At 43.8% G+C, this 21,114-nt stretch overlaps 1 protein-coding gene and 1 long non-coding RNA gene across 10 annotated transcripts in view; one reads left to right on the top strand and one right to left on the bottom strand.

Annotated features, from left to right (window-relative positions):
* Positions 1 to 21,114, bottom strand: part of IQCK (IQ motif containing K) — a 138,004-nt gene that overhangs the window by 77,756 nt on the left and 39,134 nt on the right. For 7 of the 8 annotated variants that reach the window (XM_007987030.3, XM_073015212.1, XM_073015213.1 and 4 more), the window contains 2 exons: positions 15,284 to 15,336; positions 15,072 to 15,149 (listed from right to left, as the gene is read on the bottom strand). The exons of the other annotated variant lie outside the window; for it this stretch is intronic. In XM_007987030.3, coding sequence (XP_007985221.2) covers positions 15,072 to 15,149; positions 15,284 to 15,336 — 131 coding nt within the window. The remainder of the gene's footprint in view (positions 1 to 15,071; positions 15,150 to 15,283; positions 15,337 to 21,114) is intronic. 8 annotated transcript variants of the gene reach the window in all.
* LOC140711657 (uncharacterized) lies at positions 789 to 18,815 on the top strand. 2 transcript variants are annotated; one of them, XR_012092925.1, is made up of 4 exons: positions 789 to 2,542; positions 6,378 to 6,498; positions 15,785 to 15,893; positions 17,538 to 18,815. It is a non-coding gene; the product is annotated as an uncharacterized lncRNA (long non-coding RNA). The 2 variants fall into 2 exon arrangements; XR_012092924.1 differs by having other exon boundaries at positions 6,382 to 6,498; positions 17,538 to 18,814.

Below are 21,114 nucleotides of genomic sequence, written 5' to 3'. Positions count from 1 at the left end.
TCCAGTCCATCAACAAGTCTTGGTTCCAACCTCAAAACATGTCCCAAATCCAATTTATTTTACTTCCTCCTCTCCATGAGGGCATCATGTCTTCACTGTAGTTGCATCCCTGTATGCACTATTAGGTTGATTTCAGTCAATACCCCATCCAGCTGCCGGACTGATCTTTTTAACAGATAAACTGAAGGCTGGGTGTGGTGGCTCATGTCTGTAATCCCAGTACTTGGGAAGGCTGAACTGGGAGGACTGCTTGAGGGCAGGAGATCAAGCTGCAGTGAGCTATGATTGTACCACTGCACTCCAGCCTGGACAGGAGAGCAAGACCCTGACTCAAAAAAAATGTTTGTGTGTTGTTTTAAGCACCAACTTTGTGGTGATCTCTTGCAGTAGCCCTAGGAAACTAACATACTAATTCCCATCTTATGATCCTTAATCACATACACAAAGTCCCTCCTTCTGCCATATAAGGAAACATATATATTTACAAGGTCTGGGGATTGAATGTGGACATCTTGAGGCACTAAAAGGAAAAACCTTTGTTTCTCTACTCGCAAGACTTCTGACACCAAATATGTGGATTTTTCACACCAAGTAATTCTCCAGTTCTCTGCAGATACCACCTGGGCATCCTACAATTATTTATTTATTTATTTATTTATTTATTTATTTATTTATATTTGAGATAGGGTCTCACTCTGTTGCCCAGGCAAGAGTGCAGTGGCATGCTAATGGCTTGCTGCAGTATCCATCTCCCACGCCCAAGTGATTCTCTCCCCTCAGCCTCCGGAGTAGCTTGGACTACAAGTGTGTGCCATCACACCCAGCTAATTTAAAAAATTTGTTGAAGAGATGGGGCCTCATTATGGTCCCCAAGCTGGTTGCAAACTCCTGACCTTATGCAATCATCCCGCCTTGGCCTCCCAAAGTGCTGGGATTACAGGCACTACAATTTAACTCTGACACTAACTACCCACAGTTAGTGCAGACCCCACAGAAGGCCCACAGGGCGCCCACAGGATAAGGGCTTAGTCCCACAAGAATACCTTGCACTATAGATGCCAGTCACAAGGAATGGGTCTCCAGGTTATTCACACTTCTGTCTGATGTGGCTACAAACTGGGGGCTCCCACAACCCCCTCCTCAAGTTCGATAATTTTCTACAACAGCTGACAGAACTCAGGGAAAACACTTTACTAAATGGCGGGGCAAAGACTGGAATCTAGATGTGCCTGCCGTACTGCTTTGCACAGGCTCTCTGAACTGGTTCCTTTTTTTTTTTTTTTTTTTGAGATGGTATCTCGCACTGTCACCCAGGCTGGAGTGCAATGGCACCATCTCAGCTCACTGCAACTTTGGCCTCCCGGGTTCATGCAATTCTCCCACCTCAGCCTCCCAAGTAGCTGGGACTACAGGCGTACACCATCACGCCCAGCTAATTTTTGCAGTTTTTAAAGTAGAGATGGGGTTTCACCACGTTGGCCAGACTGCTCTCAAACTCTTGACCTCAAGTCATCCACCAGTCTCGGCCTCCCAAAGTGCTAGGATTACAGGCGTGAGCCACCGTGCCTGGCCCTGAACTGGTTCTTAAACAGCCATGGAGAAACAGCAGGAAGAAAGAACGGAAGCACTACTGAGTGCCCCCAAGAAAGGGCCACCCACATGTCAAACCTCCAGCAAGAGGGAGTCACTAGAGAGTTTATACATCTCAGCGTGTCCCAAATTCAGGAAACAGCTTTCCTTCCTCCCTCTATTTGAAGATGAATGTGAATATAAAAAGCAAAGATGATTTACTATCCTCTTGGGACTCTCTGGCCTCCGAAATTACTGACACAGAAATCTACTCTTCTATAAGACAAAATAAAAGGATTTTTTTTTTTCTATCAAGAGGGCACGACAGCAAATTTTCCGCCGTGCCACTATTTAATTATAATCTTTAGTATGAAACGCAGTTTCTTGTGCCACTCTGAAGGCAGGAGCATTTTCAGTTCCACTATCAGTCTCAGCACAAATAGATCATCATACAGCTGGAGCTTGTCCTCAAATGACACGCTGACACTTTTGTTTTCACCTCCGCTTTTGGTCACAAGATACCTTTCATCAACATGAACATATCATGGGTTCCCTGCACCCCCACCACCTTTTTTTTTTTTTATTCAAGGATAAAACTTAGCTGAAAAGATATTTCACCCAAAGCAACCTTTTCTTTTCAAAAACACAATCTTTGTTTCATTGAAGGTCTCAGTTTTAATGATGTCTTTCATGAGCCTTCCCTTCTGGGACATGACACCAGAAAGGCAGTGGTGCACTTTTGCTTATTTAGTTATTTATTTTTGCAAATGAATCTGACCGATTCTCAGGGCCATTCTTTTTGGCCAAAATAGAAATTTAAACTTTTTCTCTTCTTAACGTGCTAGCAAATAATTTCATTACCTCTGATTTGCTGGTTGAGTCATGACTATATACTACAAAAGAGGATGGTGCTGGATTCATAAATAGGACTGAAGCCAACGGGAGATATGACATCATCCACCCCTGTTGAAAGGTAAGGACAAAAACACCCTCATCACACTTCAATTAGAGTATGTGGTTGATCATTTTTTTGTTTGTCTGTGTATTTGTTTTTGAGATGGAGTCTCGCCGTATCACTCAGGCTGGAGTGCAGTGGCACCATCTCGGCTCACTGCAACCTCTGCTTCTCGGGTTCCAGCGATTCTCCTGCCTCAGCCTCTCGAGTAGCTGGCATATTACAGGCGTGCAACACAACGCCTGGATAATTTTTTTTTTTGTATTTTTAGTAGAGACGGAGTTTCGTCATATTGGCCAGGATCGTCTCAAACTCTTCATCTCAGGTGATCTGCCCACCTTGGCCTCCCAAAGTGCTGGGATTCTAGGCATGGCCACCGTGCCCGGGACATGGCATCTTTCAATCTGTCTCACACAGCCAGGTTTCTCCCTGTCTCACTACTGATCACTTTAAGGACCAGGTGACAGAAGGGGCAGTAGAGCAGAGTAATTAGCCATGCTCTTAACAGTGTGTAGACTCTGCAGCCAGGTTGCCTATGTTCAAATCCTGCCTATGCTATGCACTGGCTTGAGATCCTGGGCAAAGATTTAATTTCTCTCTGCCTCAGTTCTTTCTTAGAAATATGCCTGTGGGCCAGATGCAGTGGCTTATGCCTGTAATCCCAGCACTTTGGGAGGCCGAGGCAGGTGGATCACCTGAGGTCAGGAGTTTGAGACCAGTCTGGCTAACATAGTGGAACCCCATCTCTACTAAAAATACAAAAATTAGTTGGGCATGGTGGTGGGTGCCTATAGCCCCAGCTACTTGGGAGGCTGAGGCAGGAGAATCACTTGAAATGGGGAGGCAGAGATTGCAGTGAGCCTAGATCGTGCCACTGCACTCTAGCCTGGATAACAGAAATAGACTCAGTCTAAAAAAAAAAAAAAACCAAGCCTTTGCCCAGAACAGCTAGTGTTCACCAAATATCTGCATGTTCCTTTACGTATCCCTGCCTCCCTTGCAATTGGTTTGAAGCTGTGCTCTGTAAAAAGAGGTGAGAAGGTTAAGAACCTTCTAGACTAAGAAGGTTAAGAGCTGAGGGACCTCCTACATTCTTTTCTTCCTTTGCGTCAGTGACCTCAGAAGTAAGAGGACTGTCCAACCTGCAACAATCTTTCTGTGAGCAAGAAATAAGCTGTTATTGCATTAAGCCACTGGTATTTTGGTATTGTTTATAACTGCAATCTAGCCTAGCCTAGCCTAATACAACGGGGATACTACGATTTTCTACTTTGTAGGGTTGTGATGTAAGTTAAAATAGGTAATATTTGTAAAGTGCCCAGAATAATACCCAAGTAAACACTAAGCAAATGTTTGGTAGGTAGGTAGGCAAATATATAAATACACAGACAGACAGACAGAAGGAAGTAGTTGCCTTCTGAGCTGCTTATGTTATGAGGCGTATACAAAATTGAAAACAACTGAGGAAAGAGCTGAGTCATGTGTCCTATTTTGTACATCACCTCTAGAGTAAAATGGCAAGAATTGATTGCATTTAAAATTTTTTTTTGATACAGAGTTTCACCCTGTCGCCCAGGCTGGAGTACAGTAGCGTAATCTTAGCTGACTGCAACCTCTGCCTCCCAGGTTCAAGTGATTCTCCTCCCTCAGCCTCCCGAGTAACTGGGGTTACAGACACGTGCCACCACGCCTGGCTAATGTTTTGTATCTTCAGTAGAGATGGGGTTTCACTATGTTGGCCAGATTGGTCTCGAACTCCCGACCTCATGATCCACCTGCCTTGGCCTCCCAAAGTGCTGGGATTACAGGCAAGGGGTAAGACACCATGCCCGGCCTGAAAAATTCTTATCCCTTTCCCTTTCTTCCCCCTCTGTCTTTCTCTCTTCTTCCCAAGAGCATATCATTGAATTAGCATAAATGAAGTACACATACACTTCAATTCAACTATACACAGTGTGTCTGTCCACGAAAACAGGAACCATGTGTGTCTGTTTCCATGTGTCATGTTTCCACGGCACATAGTAGATGTTTCATAAATGGTAGCCAGCTCACTTATGAATATGCCTGCTCCACAATTTTAGAGCATATTTAAGCATTCAATAATTATTAGCTGGCTGGGCGCAGTGGCTCACGCGTGTAATCCCAGTACTTTGGAAGGCCAAGGTGGGCGGATTACTTGAGCTCAGGAGTTCGAGACCAGTCTGGGCAATGTGGTGAAATCTACAAAAATTAGCCAGACCTAGTGGCACACACCTGTAGTCCCAGCTATTGGGAGGGTGGGGCAGGAGGATAGCTTGAGTCCAGGAGGCAGAAGTTGTAGTGAGCCAAGATCACATCACTGCACTCCAGCCCGAACAACAGAGTAAGACCCTGTCCTTTTTTTTGGACAGTAAGACCCTGTCTCAAATAAAAAAAGAAAAAAAAAAAAAGAAAAAAAAAAAGGTATTAGCTGAATAAATGAACAAATAATACAAATAATTCCCTTTAGCTGGAACATACCTGCCTGGTATATGTACCAATAATAAAATATTATAATAGTTGGCACTAGGATTCCTCTTAGGTGGGGAACTTTGTTCAGATGAAAGACCATTTTTCAGATGGAAAAACTGAGGCTGGAAGCATTAAGTCATCTTTGCCCAAAATCAAAGTGGTGGAGCTGGGTTTAGAATGCAGGGGTGTAATTCTAGTGCTTCCAAGCTCCTAACGACCACACTACACTGCCACTTCTTTGACTTCTAGAACATTCCTACACTTCCTTTGGCAACTGTGGGATTTGACTCACCGCCATCTTCTTCAGCTGTCTCCCCCTAGTGTTCTCAGCTACTTCATTATCTGTGCTGATAATGCCCGCAAACACCATGACTTTGGGTCCACACGTTTCCAATGACCCCTACCTTCCCTCTGGGTCAGCTGCCCAACAGAAAGGTCACATCTTAGAATGGTTCATCACTGAAGACTGTCACATATCAAGTTCCTGAATTCCTGATGTAATCATAAACTTTTCCCACCTACTATTTACTTCTAATTATGTTGGGGTTTTTTTTGTTTTTTTGTTTTTTTTTTGCTTTTACATGAGACCATGGTTTGGGAAGGTTATTGGTGTCCACCTGAAACAGGGGATCAACAAACCATAGCTCATGGGCCAAATCTGGCCCACCACCTGTTTTTGTGAATAAAGTGTTATTGGAACACAGCCATACCCATTCATTCACATATGGTACATCTATGGCTGCTTTCATGACACAACTAGGGAGTTGAGTAACTGAAAGACCGTCTGTGGCTTGCAAAGCCTAAAAGACTTACTATCCTCTACAGAAAAGTTTGCTGACCCTTAACATAGAAAGCCACGTCCTTGTTCCCCAGGAACTCTGAGATTATTGGAGGCTTGTTCTTTAGAACAAACTCAAGACTCTGATTATGTTAATCCTCCTTCTCATTGTTTCTGGGGAAAATGGGTGTGGATTTGGTGGGGGGGTTGGATTTACCTGAGACTAACGTAAGAGAATTGATTGGGAAATTGTGCACATTCAGAGCCAGGTCTCTGGAGGGGTGACTGAGACCTTCTCAGCACCACAACACTTGTCAGTTGGGCTGCACCTGCCATCTCCCCTTCCCCCAGGGCCATTTTCCCTCAATGCCATTTGAGTTTCTCAGCATGATCATAGGAAAACTCAGACTTCCATTGTCCATCACTCCAGCCACCTCCAGTAGGGAATGGCCCCCAGCCCTCCTGGTTCACTGCCCTCCAGTAGATACCTCCTCACCCAGGGCACATCTCCTACACTATCAAGTGCTCGTAAGGAGCTTTGAACAATCTCATTTTAATGTGTTTTTAATTATTATTTTTTTTGAGACAGTATCTCACTGTGTCACCCATGCTGGATTGAGCGGCACAACCACAGCTCACTGCATCCTAAACCTCTGGGGCTCAAGAGATCCTCCCACCTCAACCACCTGAGTAGCTGGGACCACAGGTGAGCACCATCATCATCAGCTGATGTTTGATTTTTTATAGAGATGGGGTCTCACTATGTTTCCCAGACTGGTCCAAATTCCTGGGCTCAAGCAATCCTTCTGCCTCAGCCTCTCAAAGTGCTAGCAGGCATGAGCCACTGCACCTGGCCTTAATCTCATTTAAAAAAATTTTTGTTATAGAAATTTTAAAAGCTATACAAAAGTAGACAGAAAAAATTAAAATGAATCCATGTCTCCATCAACCAGCTTCAATTATACTGTTCTCCATGTCAGTTAATGGTAGCTTCCCTCCCTCACTGCTGTCCATAGAGTATGTAATTTCATATATATTTTGGCATGTTTCTCTAAAAAGTAATAACTTTTTAATCGTGACTATGAAATCAGTATTCTCATCATCATATGTTAAATAATTTTTTATTTCATCAACTATTAAGTGTTCAAATTTTCAGCTGTCTCCAATTTTTTATATCATTTCTTTGAATTGGGATCCAATTAAGATCCACACATAAGAATCTTTAAAAACAAATTGTCTTGATTCTAAGATGGACCCCACGACCCTCATCTTAGTGTTTCTGAGTTTGGTATGTTTCTTACTTTCAATGTGAACACCTAATATAGGGTTTCCTTTGAAAATTGGTTGCTAAAGCGTTAACATAATTCAGAAAATATGGTAATTTATGATTTAAAAATGTAAGACATTCTTGAAAAAGGAAACAATGCTTTCACTTGTACCTATGATCCCCTGGGCCCAGTCTAGACCTTTTACTAGATTAGCTTTGCCAGTCTTCAACCCTGATTTTACCAACCATCTGTTCTCCACCCCCTTTCCAGAGCTGTGGAGGGTTTCTGGAGACAATCACATAAGCAGGCTGTTTATATGCACCACAAATTCAGGCCATCAGCTGGTCCATCCCTATTTATCCCTCATTGATTCCCTGTCGGTTTCACCACAGCAGCTGTTGCAACCCCCTCCCCTCCTCCATAAACCTCTGCCTCCCTCTCAGCAGATGCCTTCACACCTACATGAATGTGAACGTGAGTGACAGCACCCACCATGAACTTTCTCGGTGCTTCTCTCTCCACCTCAACTTCTCTCTCACTCTTAGCTCTGGTCTCAGAGGAATACTTACACTTTTTTTTTTATATCTGTATACATATGGAGATACATAGAAAAGTATCTGAAAAGTTCACCAAAATGTCAACAATGATTATATCTGGGAGGCTGGCTCTTGGGTGATCTGTGCCTTTTTCTTTTGATTTTTCTGCTTTGTTTGAATTTTTTCACTCAGCATGTATCATTTTTACTATACAAAACCTGGAATACTATTTTAAAATGTAAGCGATCTTCAGCAACATGTAGGTGATCTCTCAGAGAAAGGGACTTTAAATTTTTCCACATTCTCCATTATCCTTTGTGGTAGGCAGAATTTGGGTCCTAAAGATGTCTACATCAAAATTTCCAGCAACTGGTTGGGCATGGTGGCTTAAAACTACAATCCCAGCACTTTGGGAGACCAAGGCAGGCAGACTGCTTGAGCTCAGGAGTTTGAGACTCATCTGGGCAACATGCCAAAACACCGTTTCTACCAAAAATACAAAAATTAGCTGGGTGCGATGGCATGCACCTGTAGCCGCAGCTACTCAGGAAGCTGAGGTGGGAGGATGGCTTAAGTCCAGGAAGTCAAGGCTGCAGTGAACTGTGATTGTGCCACTGCAGTTCAGCCTGGGAAACAGAGGGAGACCCTGTCACCCTCTCATCCCTCCCAAAAAAATTCCCAGAACCTGTGAATATGTTACCTGACAAAGGCAAAAGAAACTTCGCAGATGCGATTATGTCAAGGATTTTGCAATAGGAAGGTTATCCTGAATTATCTAGGTGAGCTAATGTAATCACAGGAGTCCTTAAAAGTGGAAGATGGAGGCAAAAGAGAGTCAGAGAGGCCAGGCGAGATGGCTCACGCCTATAATCCCAGCACTTTAGGAGGCTGAGGCAGGTGGATCACTTGAGACCAGGAGTTTGAGTTCAGCCTGGACAACATGATGAGACGCTGTCTCTACTAAAAATACAAAAATTAGTCGGGTATGGTGGCCCATGCCTGTAATCCCAGCTACTTGGGAGGGTGAGACAGGAGAATCACTTGAACCTGGGAGACAGAGGTTGCAGTGAGCCAAGATTTCACAACTGCACTCCAGCCTAGGTGACAGAGTTAGACCCTGTCCCCCCTAAGCCCCCCAAAAAAGAAAGAGTCAGAGAGATATGACTAAGAAAGAGGGTCAGAGAGATGCAACATTGTTGGCTTTGAAGAGGAATGCAGGGGCCACTAGCCAAGGAATGCAGACAGTTTCTAGAAGCTTGAAAAGGCAGGGAAACATTTTCCCCTAGAAACTCCAGAAAAGACTTAGGCTCTGCCAACATGTTGATTTTACCCCAGTGAAATCCAATCAAGCTTTGGATCTCCTGAACGGTATAGTCATACATTTGTGTTGTTTTAAAGCTACCAGTTCTGGGGTTATTTGTAACAGCAGCAATAGAAAATAAACACACCCCTATTTCTCCCTGCCAGTCATTTAAAATCAACATAGACTCTAAGTTGAAACAATGGCTTGCTTTGCAAACACAGCTTCAAGATAAGTCATCGTTACACTGCCAAACACATGGCTTAGACTACGTGCCATTCATTGAACTTCTGGAACCAACTCTGGGCTACCCCTCAGTTCGGCCCTTGTCCATCTTGACTTAATCCATACATTCAGTGTGGGGCTCTTGATTCCCAAACCATTTCTCTTCATATCCTACTTCTAAGCTTTAGGCCAATGTTTCTGGGATGGATATCCTAGAAGCACCTCAATCTAAATGTGCCCCAGACAGGAATCGTTATTTTACCCTTGCACTTGCTCTTCTGGCTGGGTCTCTTGGCTTCCATTATGGGCCGCCCACATACCCAGGAGCAAATCTCACCGTTTCAGGCACACCCCTTCTCTACCCCTAAATTTATCCTGTGTCATCCATCCATTCTACCCATCCCATGTCCCCCCTTTTCCACTAACATGGCCCTAACTCAATAGCTTACGGCTGTAAAGACAGTCTTGGAACTAGCAGCCCCAACTCCAGGCTCTACCCAATCTCAGATGTCCTCTGCACTGTCTCAGGAATTATCTTTCCAAAACAGCCTAATCCTATTTTACCTCTGCTCAAAAGCCTTTTGAATGATCTCCTGCTTATGGAATAATGCCCAAACTTCTTTCTTTTACTGAAAACGATAATCTACCTTCTAACTGCCTTCTAGCCATAGCTTCTATCTCATCCCTACGTCCTCACACACTCCAGGAGCTAGCAATGCTGGTTTCCTGTGACTGGACCAAATCTTGTCACTTCTCCCATCTTTGGGTCATTGGCCTGGAATGTCACAATGTTCACTAATGGCAATAAGCCACTATTCACCATTTAGTAAGCCACATGTTACTATAGGTTGGGCTTGTTCACGATCCCATTTGTAGCTGTATCATTTCACCACATCTTCACAACTACCACATCTACCAATAAGGAACTGGAGGCCTAGAGACAGACATGCTGTGATACTTTTAAAATAAATATGTCCACACATTCTTTGATACTCCTCCCTCCCTAAGGTGGAGCTTAATTATTAAACCTCAAATGTGGCACTTGGTGACCTGCTTGTAATAGAATGTAGAGGTAAGTGACTTCCACGACTAGGTCATGAAAGGTACCATGCTTCCTTCTTGTGCCCAAATCTTTCACTCTGAAGGAGGCCAGTCACCATGTCATGAGGATACTCAAGCAGCTCATGGAAAGACCCAGATGGGGAAAATTTAAGGCCTCCAAACAACAACCAGCACCATATTTGTGCACCATATTAAAAGCTGAACCTCCAGCCCCAGTTGGGCCTTCAGATGACTGCACCCCTTGTGACATCTCGACTACAACCTCATGGGAGACTCTGAACCACAACCACCCAGCTAAGCTGCTACCAAATTTCTGACCCAGAGAAACTATAGGATAATATCTATGACTTTAAGTCACTAAGTTTTGGAGCAATTTGCTACACAGTAATAGATAAACACTTGCCCAAGATCATAGGATCAGTAAGCGGTGATTTGTTTTGTTTTGTTTTGTTTGTTTTTTGTTTTTTAAGAAAGAGTCTCACTCTGTCACCCAGGCTGGAGTGCAGTGGTGCAATCTTAGCTCACTGCAACCTCTGCCTCCCGGTTCAAGCGATTCTCCTGCCTCAGCTTCTGAGTAGCTAGGATTACAGACGCCTACCACCATGCCCAGCTAATTTTTGTATTTTCAGTAGACACAGGGTTTTGCCATGTTGGCCAGGCTAGCCTCAAACTCTTGACTTCAGGTGATCTGCCTGCCTCAGCCTCCCAAAGTGCTGAGATTACAGGAATCAGCCACTGTACCCAGCCAGTGGTGGAGATTTGAATACTGGTTTATCTACCCCAAAAGCTCAGGCTCTTAATTCTGCCTGAAGTATACTGTAGTTTACATTTCACTTCCTTTAAAAAGCCTTGACAGAGTCTCCCCCTCAAAAGTCATCTTCATCCAATCTGTATCATTAAGCCATACTCAAAATGTCCATCCATAATACTCATATAATCACCTTATTTGCCCAAGTCCCGTCTCACTTCATGGTTGACTTCCCACCTGTGGGCTCTCAGCTTTAGTACCTACATCCTAGTGTTGTTGTGAAGATTAAATGAGATGGCATGTATCAAAGCACTTAGTGAAGAAATGACTCAATTATACTATTCATTAGTTCCTGGATGCAGCGCTTTTTCTGTCCTATGGATGGATAAGCTCTTAATCCTGGCTATATATTAGAATTACCTAGGAAGCTCAAAAAAAAAAAAAAAAAAAAAAAGCAAAAAAACAATGCCCAGGCTACACCTGAAGATTATGATTTAATCTATCTGGGTGAAGTTAGGTACCAATATTTTTCCAAAGTTCCCTGGGTGATTTTATTTTTTTTATTTATTTATTTGTTTATTGAGACGGAATCTTGCTCTGTCACCCAGGCTGGAGTGCAGTGGTACCACTGATACAGGAGTGCTGGGAAGGGAAGATCGTGGTCCCTTTAAATAATACAGAAGGTGGTAGGGGAAGTGCTGCATAGAGGAGGGCGTGGTCCTTGGCTAGGGCTCCACCCCCAGGGACCTAGATGAGAACAGGCATTTCCTGCCCAAATATTGCATTTCCCAAGACCACCCTGGCTTGCCACGCCCCCCCATCCTGGGCATATAAAAGCCTGAGACCCTAGCGGGCAGACACACAGGCAGCCAAACGTGGAGAGAAACACATCAGTGTAAAAAGACACAAGCAGCTGCTCATCGAGAGGATGCTGAGAAGAGCACGCTGGCAGAAAAGCACAGGGACAGGCACCGGCACCTGGCAGGATGAGACTGAGTTTGGCCAGGGCAGTTAGTTGGAGGAGAGCTGTGGCCGCCCAGCAGCCCAACTCTATGGGAAAAACCATGGAGCCCTTCTGGCTCCTCCATGGGCTGAGAGCTACTTCCACTCAATAAAACTTTGCACTCATTCTCCAAGCCCACCTGTGATCTGATTCCTCCGGTACACAAAGGCAAGAACCTGGGATACAGAAATTCCTCTGTCCTTGCAACAAGGTAGAGGGTGAACTGAGTTGGTTAACACAAACTGCCTATGGATGGCAAACTAAGAGAGCACCCAGTAACATATGCCCACTGGGGCTTCAGCTATGAATTCACCTATAGACACCACCATCGGGTGGGAGCCCCACAACCTGCCTGTCTATATGCTCCCCTAGAAGTTTGAGCAGCAGGGCACTGAAGAAGCAAGCCACATCCCCCTGTTGCATGCCCTGTGAGGGGGACAAGGTAACTTTTCCCGTTTCACCATCTTGGCTCACTGCAACCTCTGCCTCCTGGATTCAAGCAATTCTCCTGCCTCAGCCTCCCAAGTAGCTGAGATTACAGGCATGCACCACGATACTTGGCTAATTTTTGTATTTTTAGTGGAGATGGGGTTTTACTGCATTGGCCAGGCTGGTCTCGAACTCGTGACCTCAAGTAATCTGCCCACCTCGGCCTCCCAAAGTGCTGGTTTAAAGTTCTCAAACTACTGGACTAAATCAGAGGTTCTCAACCAGAGGCAATTTTGCCTCATTCCCGTTGGGGACATACAGTAGTGTCTGGAGATAGTCTTGATTGTCACAACTGGTAGGAGGGTGCTACTGGCATCTAGTGGGTGGAGGCCAGAGATGCTGCAAAACATCCTACAATGCACAGGTCATAGCTCCTTACAGCAAAGAATTATCCAGTCCTAAATGTCAATAGTGCCAAGGTTGAGCCAACCTGGATTGGATATTTCCCGGCTCCTACCTTGTTCTCCTTAAGAATTTTGGTTTCTACTTGCTTCTCTGACTATTCCTACTTGAGACAAGAAGAATGCAGCATTTGAGTTCCTGCCTTGGACCAAATCTGGGCACCAACCAGCTTGGCCGCTGCCCCAGCTGGGCTGGCTCCAGGCCCACCAGGAAGGGCACGTGGATGGTCTCATGCTTCCCCACTTCCCTTTAATGCTTTGTTAACATTTGTATTACAACACTCACTACAGAAAGTACAGCAAGTCGTAAACACGTCTCCCTCACCCCAAGGGCCAGGGCCATACTTTATTCATCTCTGATTTTTCCACAGCACCAAGCTCGGTTCAGTTGAACTGGGTAGGTGTTCAATAGATATTCATTGCATCAAATAGAGTAATATCACTTTAATTTTTATCATGCATCTGGGCATCTCTTTGAAAGGTAATGGATGTAGAGAATACAAATGCCAGTTAAAGCAAGAGCTCTTGTGTTTCTGTTCCTGTGGAGTGCAGCTGAAATGACTGCTACTGCTCCTTTACGGTGTATTTACACGAGCATCCTGTGGACATCAGTGCCATTTAAAATTAAGATATTTGTATAATAAACAAATCTAAGAGGATTCTTATTAGAGAAGTTCTCTTATTTTTAAGATTATTTTTCATTGGTTATTACAAATGGAAAAATGTTTTATTTTCAAGGCAAAGCAGCAACTCGGAGAATGATACTCAAACTTGTCTTAGAAAAATACATGTAAATCAATAAATTTTGGGCTATACATTTCATAGCAGATAAAATCAGGCACAGGTTTAAAAGTTAAATAAGAAACAAGGTTTTCCAATGTTTCTCTCCTTTCAATGTGTAATCTTAGATTAAAAAAAAAAACTGGTTAATATCTGGGTTTTTTTAATTTCTCAAAATTGCGAAAGTCAGCCAAAGGTCTGTTCATCTTGGCATTCTCAAAGAGGGCAGATTTAAGTAAAATATGTGACAACTGAGAACTGAGAATCTAAACTCTTCTTTGAGACAGAATCTCACTCTGTCCCCTAGGCTGGAGTGCAGTGGTGTTATCTTGGCTCACTGCAACTTCTACCACCCAGGTTCAAGCGATTCTCCTGCCTCAGCCTCCCAAGTAGCTGGGATTACAGGCACGTGCCACCATGCCCAGCTAATTTTTGTATTTTTAGTAGAGATGGGGTTTTGCCCTGTGGGCCAGGCTGGTCTTGAACTCCTGATCTCAAGTGATCCGCCTGCCTTGGCCTCCCAAAGTGTTGGGATTACAGGCATAAGTCACCATGCCCAATCAGATATAAACCGATTTTTTTTTTTTTTTTTTTTTTTGAGATGGAATCTCACTCTGTCACCCAGGCTGGAGTGCAATGGCACCGTCTCGGCTCACTGCCAGTTCTGCCTCCCAGGTTCACACCATTCTCCTGCCTCAGCCTCCCAAGTAGCTGAAACTACAGGTGTCCGGCACTACTCCTGGCTAATTTTTTTTGTATTTTTAGTAGAGACGGGGTTTCACCGTGTGAGCCAAGATGATCTCAATCTCCTGACCTCATGATCCACCTGCCTCGGCCTCCCAGAGTGCTGGAATTACCGGTGTGAGCTACAGCGCCCGGTGAAAGGAAGTTTATTAAAAAATTAAAGAAAAAAAAGAATGGCTACTCCATAGATAGAGCAGCATAAACTGATTTTATATAGCTAAATAAGAGGTCTGGAAGGTTGCACTGTAGACTGAACTGATTACTTCAATGTGGGGAGGAAACCCATATTAGAATGGTCAAAGAGTTTTAATTTTATCTGTCATGTTCTTTATTATATTGTAAATGGAGAATTGATGCAGGTAACTTACTATTTAAGCTCTTTTAGTATTTTCTAAGTATTTAGAAAAGCTTAGTCATATTTCCTGAGACATAATGACCGTCAGAGAGAGAGAAAAAAATGAAGGGAATGGAGGGATAAATTACTTAGGATAAGAATTTTTTTTTTTTTTTGGTTTTCTGGAGTGCTTCTTGAATGAAATTACTGGCATGATTAGGATAAGGTTAGCCTAGGCTAAGAATAACTAGAGACAAGATTATCAGAAATATGACTGGCCCAGAGTCCTGGATGGATCACATCAGTTTGTTCTCTTAGATTGAAGAAAACTATTATTAACGCAATATTAAATTAGGAATAAATTATTCAAAGCCTTGTATCATACTTACTGTTGCTTTAGCCACTCCTCCACAAATGGAATGGAGAAAAATTCTGTGAATGGCTCCCCTGCCCTCTTTGGATTTTGGCTGGTCACGATGCCATATGTTTGATTGACAGGAAAACAATAAGCAAGAATTCAAGTCAGTTGTTGCTATTCTGCTTGCAAATTAACACGACTGAATTCTTAGGATCACTGAATCGTCAGACATGAACAACTTACTTGTATAACCACTCGGTCAGAAAATCACAGGCAATGAATTTGGTTCTTTTCCTCTAAAGAGAGAAGAGATAATTAAATTACAGCTGACCCTTAAACAACATGGATTTGAACTGCATAGGTCTACTTATACATGACTCTTTTCAATAAAGCTTAACACCGGCTGGGTGTGGTGGCTGATGCCTGTAATCCCAGGACTTTGAGAGGCCAAGGTGGGTGGATCACTTGAGGTCAGGAGTTCGAGACCAGCCTGGCCAACACAGTGAAACCCTGTGTCTACTAAAAATACAAAAATTAGCCAGGCATGGTGGCGGGCGCCTGTAGTCCCAGCTACTCAGGAGGCTGAGGCAGGAGAATCGCTTGAACCTGGGAGGTGGAGGTTGCAACGAACCGAGACTTCGCCACTGCACTCCAGCCTGGGTAACAGGGTGAGACTATGTGTCAAAAAAACAAAAAACTTAACACCAAGTGTGCCTGCCTCTCCTGCCTCCCCTTCCACTTCAGCCACCCCTGAGACAGTAGGACCAATCCTTCCTCTTCCTCCTTCTCAGCCTACTAAACCAGAAGATGAGGAAGAAGACCTTTATGACGATCTACTTCCACTTAATGACTGGTAAATATATTTTCTTTTTTATAATTTTCTTAATAAATTTTATTTTGCTACCTTACTTATAAGAATACAGTATATAATACATATAACATACAAAATTTGTGCTACTGGTAAGGCTTCCAGTCAACAGTAGGCTATTAGTAGTTAAGCTTTGAGGGAGTCAAAAGTTTTATGTGGATTTTCTTTCTTTCTTTTTGTGACAGGGCCTCATTCTGTCACCCAGGCTGGAGTGCAGATCTCAGTTCACTGCAACTTCTGCCTCCCGAGCTCAAGTGACCCTCCCACCTCAGCCTCCTCAGTACCTGGGACTACAGGCACACACCACCACACCTGGCTAATTTTTGTATTTTTTGTAGAGATGGGGTTTCATCAGGTTGCCCAGGCTGGTCTCGAACTCCTGAGCTCAAGCAGTCTGCCCTGCCTTGGCCTCGCAAAGTGCTGGGATTACAGGTGTGAGCCCCTGTGCCCGGCCAAAGTTGTAAGTGCATTTTTGACTGCGCAGGGGTTTGGCATCTGTATTGTTTAGGAGTCAACTGTATATTCTTACTTTGCCCACATGTCTGAGTAGGAAAAAGGAAAGGAGGTTAATTGATTGCTTGTGTTAGATGAAATATGCATGAATCCTTTATGAGATTTATAAGAACATCAAGAAACAGTAACTTGGGCAAAGAATTCTAAAGACATTTCTTTAGTCCTCTTTCAATAAGCGCATTTTCTGACATTAGGTACTAATAAAAGACAGTGCTCATATCGGGGTTTATTACATACTTTTGGAATTGGAGGATTTTGTTATTTAAATTTAGACTGTGCTTCTCTTTTATGAGTAATTATATATATTGCTTTACCCCAGATTCACTCAAGTCCTCTGAACAGCAGTCCTTTGGGTCTGAGTGCCACCTTCATGAGACACCCCGCACACAGGTGCCACCAGCGGTGTGGCTGATCCTGCTAGCTCTCCACCCAAGGTCCACTCTCCACTTCAGCCTTATTAACAGAAACCTGATTGCTTCCAAATGGCAATCAGCTCAGCCAAAGATCTACATTTCCCACGCTCCCATGTAGCAAGGGACAGCTATGTCATACAGTTCTGCCCAATGAGATAGAAACAGACATATTCTAGGGATCTCTGAGAAAATTCTGCTTTCCTAATTTCTGCTGCCCCTTCCTCCTTGAAGTTTCATATCACTTCTTCAGGCTGGAACACAGATGTGGGGCTGGAAGTGGAGCAGCCCCTTTTAGCCATGAGGCCCAAAGCCACGTGCTAAGGATGGTGAAGCAGGGGATAGAAAGAGCCTGCGCCTTCCTTAAGCCACAGCACCAGCTTGGGCCTGCCCTACTCTGGACATCTAAATGTGTAAGGAGAAATAAACTTCATTCGTTTTATTGCCACTGTTCTTGAATGTTCAATACAGGCAGCTGAATGCAGCCCCTAAGGGATAGACACCTAGTAAGCCACAAGGGAAAAGACATCCCAGAGTAAAGGGGAGAAGATAAGCTGAGCCTGCAATGGGGTGGAGCACCAGATATCCTGTCTTCTATTTCCATTTCAAGTTTCTTCTTGGAACCCAAAGAATACCAGTCAACTTCTTTTAGAGAATTGTTATGGAAATCAGGTGATAAAATCTCTGTGTCTTCTTTTAAAAATAGCAGGAGCTAAGAACCAAGTCAGTCTAGAGGTGTTGGTTGCCATGTGAGAGATCCTTCCCAAGAAGAAAGATGCTACAAAGTGTCCTGGATATCCTCTTTGCATCTCCAGATCCACCCTCCCTACCCTGCTCTGTGCCTCAGGAAGCTGCTTTTCATGGCTCAGATCAACCAGGCTCCCATACCTTCCAGATGAGTCCATCCTATGGGAGGCACCAGCAGGAGATCAGAGAGATGGAGGAGGGAAAGACAGAGTATTAGGGGTTGAATTGTATCACCCCAAAATTCATATGGTGAAGTATAACCCCTTCGGAATGTGACCTTATTGGAAATGTCAGAGGCATGTGAACCAGAGCAACTCCATCTTGAATAGGAGCTGGGTAAAATGAGGCTGAGACCTACTGGGCTGCATTCCCAGATGGTTAAGGCATTCCAAGTCACAGGATGAGATAGGAGGTCGGCACAAGATACAGGTCACAAAGACCTTGCTGATGAAACACTTGCAGTAAAGAAGCCGGTCAAAACCCACCAAAACCAACATGGCGACAAGAGTGACCTCTGGGCATCCTCACTGCTACACTCCCACCAGGGCCATGACAGTTTACTAATGCCATGGCAATGTCAGGAAGTTACCCTATATCATCTAAACAGGGGAGGCATGAATAATCCACCCCTTGCTTAGCATATACTCAAGAAATAACCATAAAAACGGGCAACTAGCAGCCCTAGGGGCTGCTCTATCTACGGAGTAGCCATTCTTTTATTCCTATACTTTCCTAATAAACTTGCTTTCACTTTATGGACTCGCCCTGAATTTTTTCTTGCACAAGATCCAAGAACTCTCTTGGGGTCTGGATCAGGACCCCTTTCCTGTAACATACCCTCCAGATCGGTCCAGTCAATGGGAGATACCAGCAGGAGATGAGAGAAATGGAGAAGGGAAAGGCTGAGTGTTTAGGGTTGAATTGTATCACCCCAAAATTAGTATATTGAAATATAACCCCCAAGACCTCAGAACATGACTGTATTAGAAACACGATTTGTCACAGATGTAATGAGTTAAACCCAGCCACTCCTGAAAGACAAAGCAATTCCACTGAGAATGAACAAATTTGGGGCTCTATTAACAAGGAAGAAGGGAGATGCTGTTGGGTAGACAAACAGTGGCAGATCCCTGATGATACTCTACTAGATCCTGGGTCTAGCTATGACTGAAGCCAAAATTCCCTGGACCTTTCAGGTACAAGAACCAATATTCTCTTTTGCACTTAAGCCAGTTTGCATTGGGTCGTTTATTATTTGAAACACAGAGCCTTTTCTTTTTTTTTTTTTTGAGACAGAGTCTCACTCTGTCGCCCAGGCTGGAGTGCAGTGGCCGGATCTCAGCTCACTGCAAGCTCCGCCTCCCGGGTTTACGCTATTCTCCTGCCTCAGCCTCCCGAGTAGCTGGGACTACAGGCACTCGCCACCGCGCCGGGCTAGTTTTTTTGTATTTTTTAGTAGAGACGGGGTTTCACTGTGTTAGCCAGGATGGTCTCGATCTCCTGACCTCGTGATCCGCCTGTCTTGGCCTCCCAAAGTGCTGGGATTACAGGCTTGAGCCACCACGCCCGGCCGAAACACAGAGACTTTTAAGCACTATTACTGTCTTCTCCAGTCAGTTAACCACCATTTATCCTTCATGATGCCTCCAGGCAGCCTTTCTGAGCATTCTCACTGTCTTTTAAAAAAATTATATATTTTTTTAAATTTTAGACAGAGACAGAGTCTCTCTCTGTCACCCAGGCTGGAGTATAGTGGCATGATCTCTCTCCAGCCTCAGACTCCTGGGCTCAAGGAATCCTTCTGCCTCAGCCTCTTGAGTAGTTGGGACTACAGCCATATGCCACCACACTGGCTAATATACTTTTAAAACTTTTTGTAGAGACGGGGTCTCACTCTGTTGCCCGGGCTAGTCTCAAACTCCTGGGCTCAAGAGATCCTCCTGCCTCCTGCCTCAGCCTCCTGAGTAGTTAGAACTAAAGCCATGCACCACCACACCTGGCTAATATATTTTTAAAACTTTTTGGAGAGATGAGGTCTCACTGTGTTGCCCAAGCTAGTCTCAGTCTCTTGGGCTCAAGTGATCCTCCTATCTCGGCCTTCCAAAGCGCTAGGATTATAGACATGGACCACTTTGCCCAGTCTCACCCTCTTAAGTTTAGGGAGGGCTCTACTCCAGTTTTCCATGTGCTTCTCTGTCATAGCACCTGAGACTATAACATGGGTCTGCCATGTCTATCTTCCCTACTGAATCATAAGCTCTGTGAGGACAGGCCACACACCTTTTTTTTTTTTTTTTTTTTTTTTATTCCTAGTGCTTAATTGACTGCACTGAGGCTGTGCATGGTGGCTTACGCCTGTAATCCCAGCACTTTGGGAGGCCGAGGCAGGCGGATCACTTGAGATCAGGAGTTTGAGACCAGCCTGGCCAACATGGTGAAACCCTATCTCTACTAAAAATATAAAAATAAGCCAGGCATGGTGACATGTGCCTGTAATTCCAGCTACTTGGGAAGCTGAGACAGGAGAATTGCTTGAACCTGGGAGGCAGAGGTTGCAGTGAGCTGAGATCGCGCCACTGCACTCCAGCCTGGGCAACACAGCAAGACTCCATCTCAAAAAAAAAAAAAGTAATTAATTTAAAAAAAATTGACTGCACTGCACAGAGCAGGTGAGCAGTTCCTGTTGAGTAAATGAATGAATGAATTCGCCATTCAACTCTCAAGCATCAAAGCAAGAAAAAACTCATGTACACAGGTTCTGATATTTAAAAGTAGGAACTGCTAATATAATTCTGGACAATTTCTCTTTACTTTCTTCCCACAATATTTTACTATGAAAATGTTTCCATAATTTTTTTCTTTTTTCCTCTTTACTTTGAAATGGAAAACTCAGCTTTATAATTCAAGATAAGGTTGAAACGATCGTTGTGGAATTGATGTTTCACCAAAAAGAAAAGGCTCCTTCACACTTTTTACTGAAATCTTTATTGGAGTTTTTAGTAAATAAAATATCGTAGTGCCTGAGTTACTGGAGATTGCCTGCAATCTTTTACCTCATTGCTGAAACCCCTTTATGAAAAAATGGAAATGCTGCTGGCTGGCATAATAAAATGCAACGTATCAGACCATGTAACAGGGTCTTCTGTTACATGGAATCTGCCCTGCAAGAATAGGAGTCCCTTCAAAAAGCCATCTTTAACCAAAATAAGAAAATACTTGTATAACAATGCAAATATGTAACTAGCCCGAATTGCCATATGATAATTTAAACAATCTGGCAATTGTTGGATGGCAGTGTCTCTCTCCTGCCCTACAAAAGATGCATTGTTCCCTCGGCATTTATCACATCGTTCAGTGGTAAAGATTACTTCTGCAAAGAGAATGCAGCCTGACTTTAATAAATAGATTTTTAAAATAGCCAAACGGTCTGATGTATGAAGGTCATGCACACAGATTTAATCACTTTTGATGCAAAGAAATAAAATGGAAGAAACAGTGTTTTCCTTCTGTTCTGGGCAAGCGTGGACGTGCTATGC

This window comes from Chlorocebus sabaeus, chromosome 5, assembly GCF_047675955.1.
Source record: "Chlorocebus sabaeus isolate Y175 chromosome 5, mChlSab1.0.hap1, whole genome shotgun sequence".
NCBI classification, from domain to species: Eukaryota; Metazoa; Chordata; class Mammalia; order Primates; family Cercopithecidae; genus Chlorocebus; species Chlorocebus sabaeus.
This window is presented reverse-complemented; position numbering and strand designations above follow the sequence as displayed.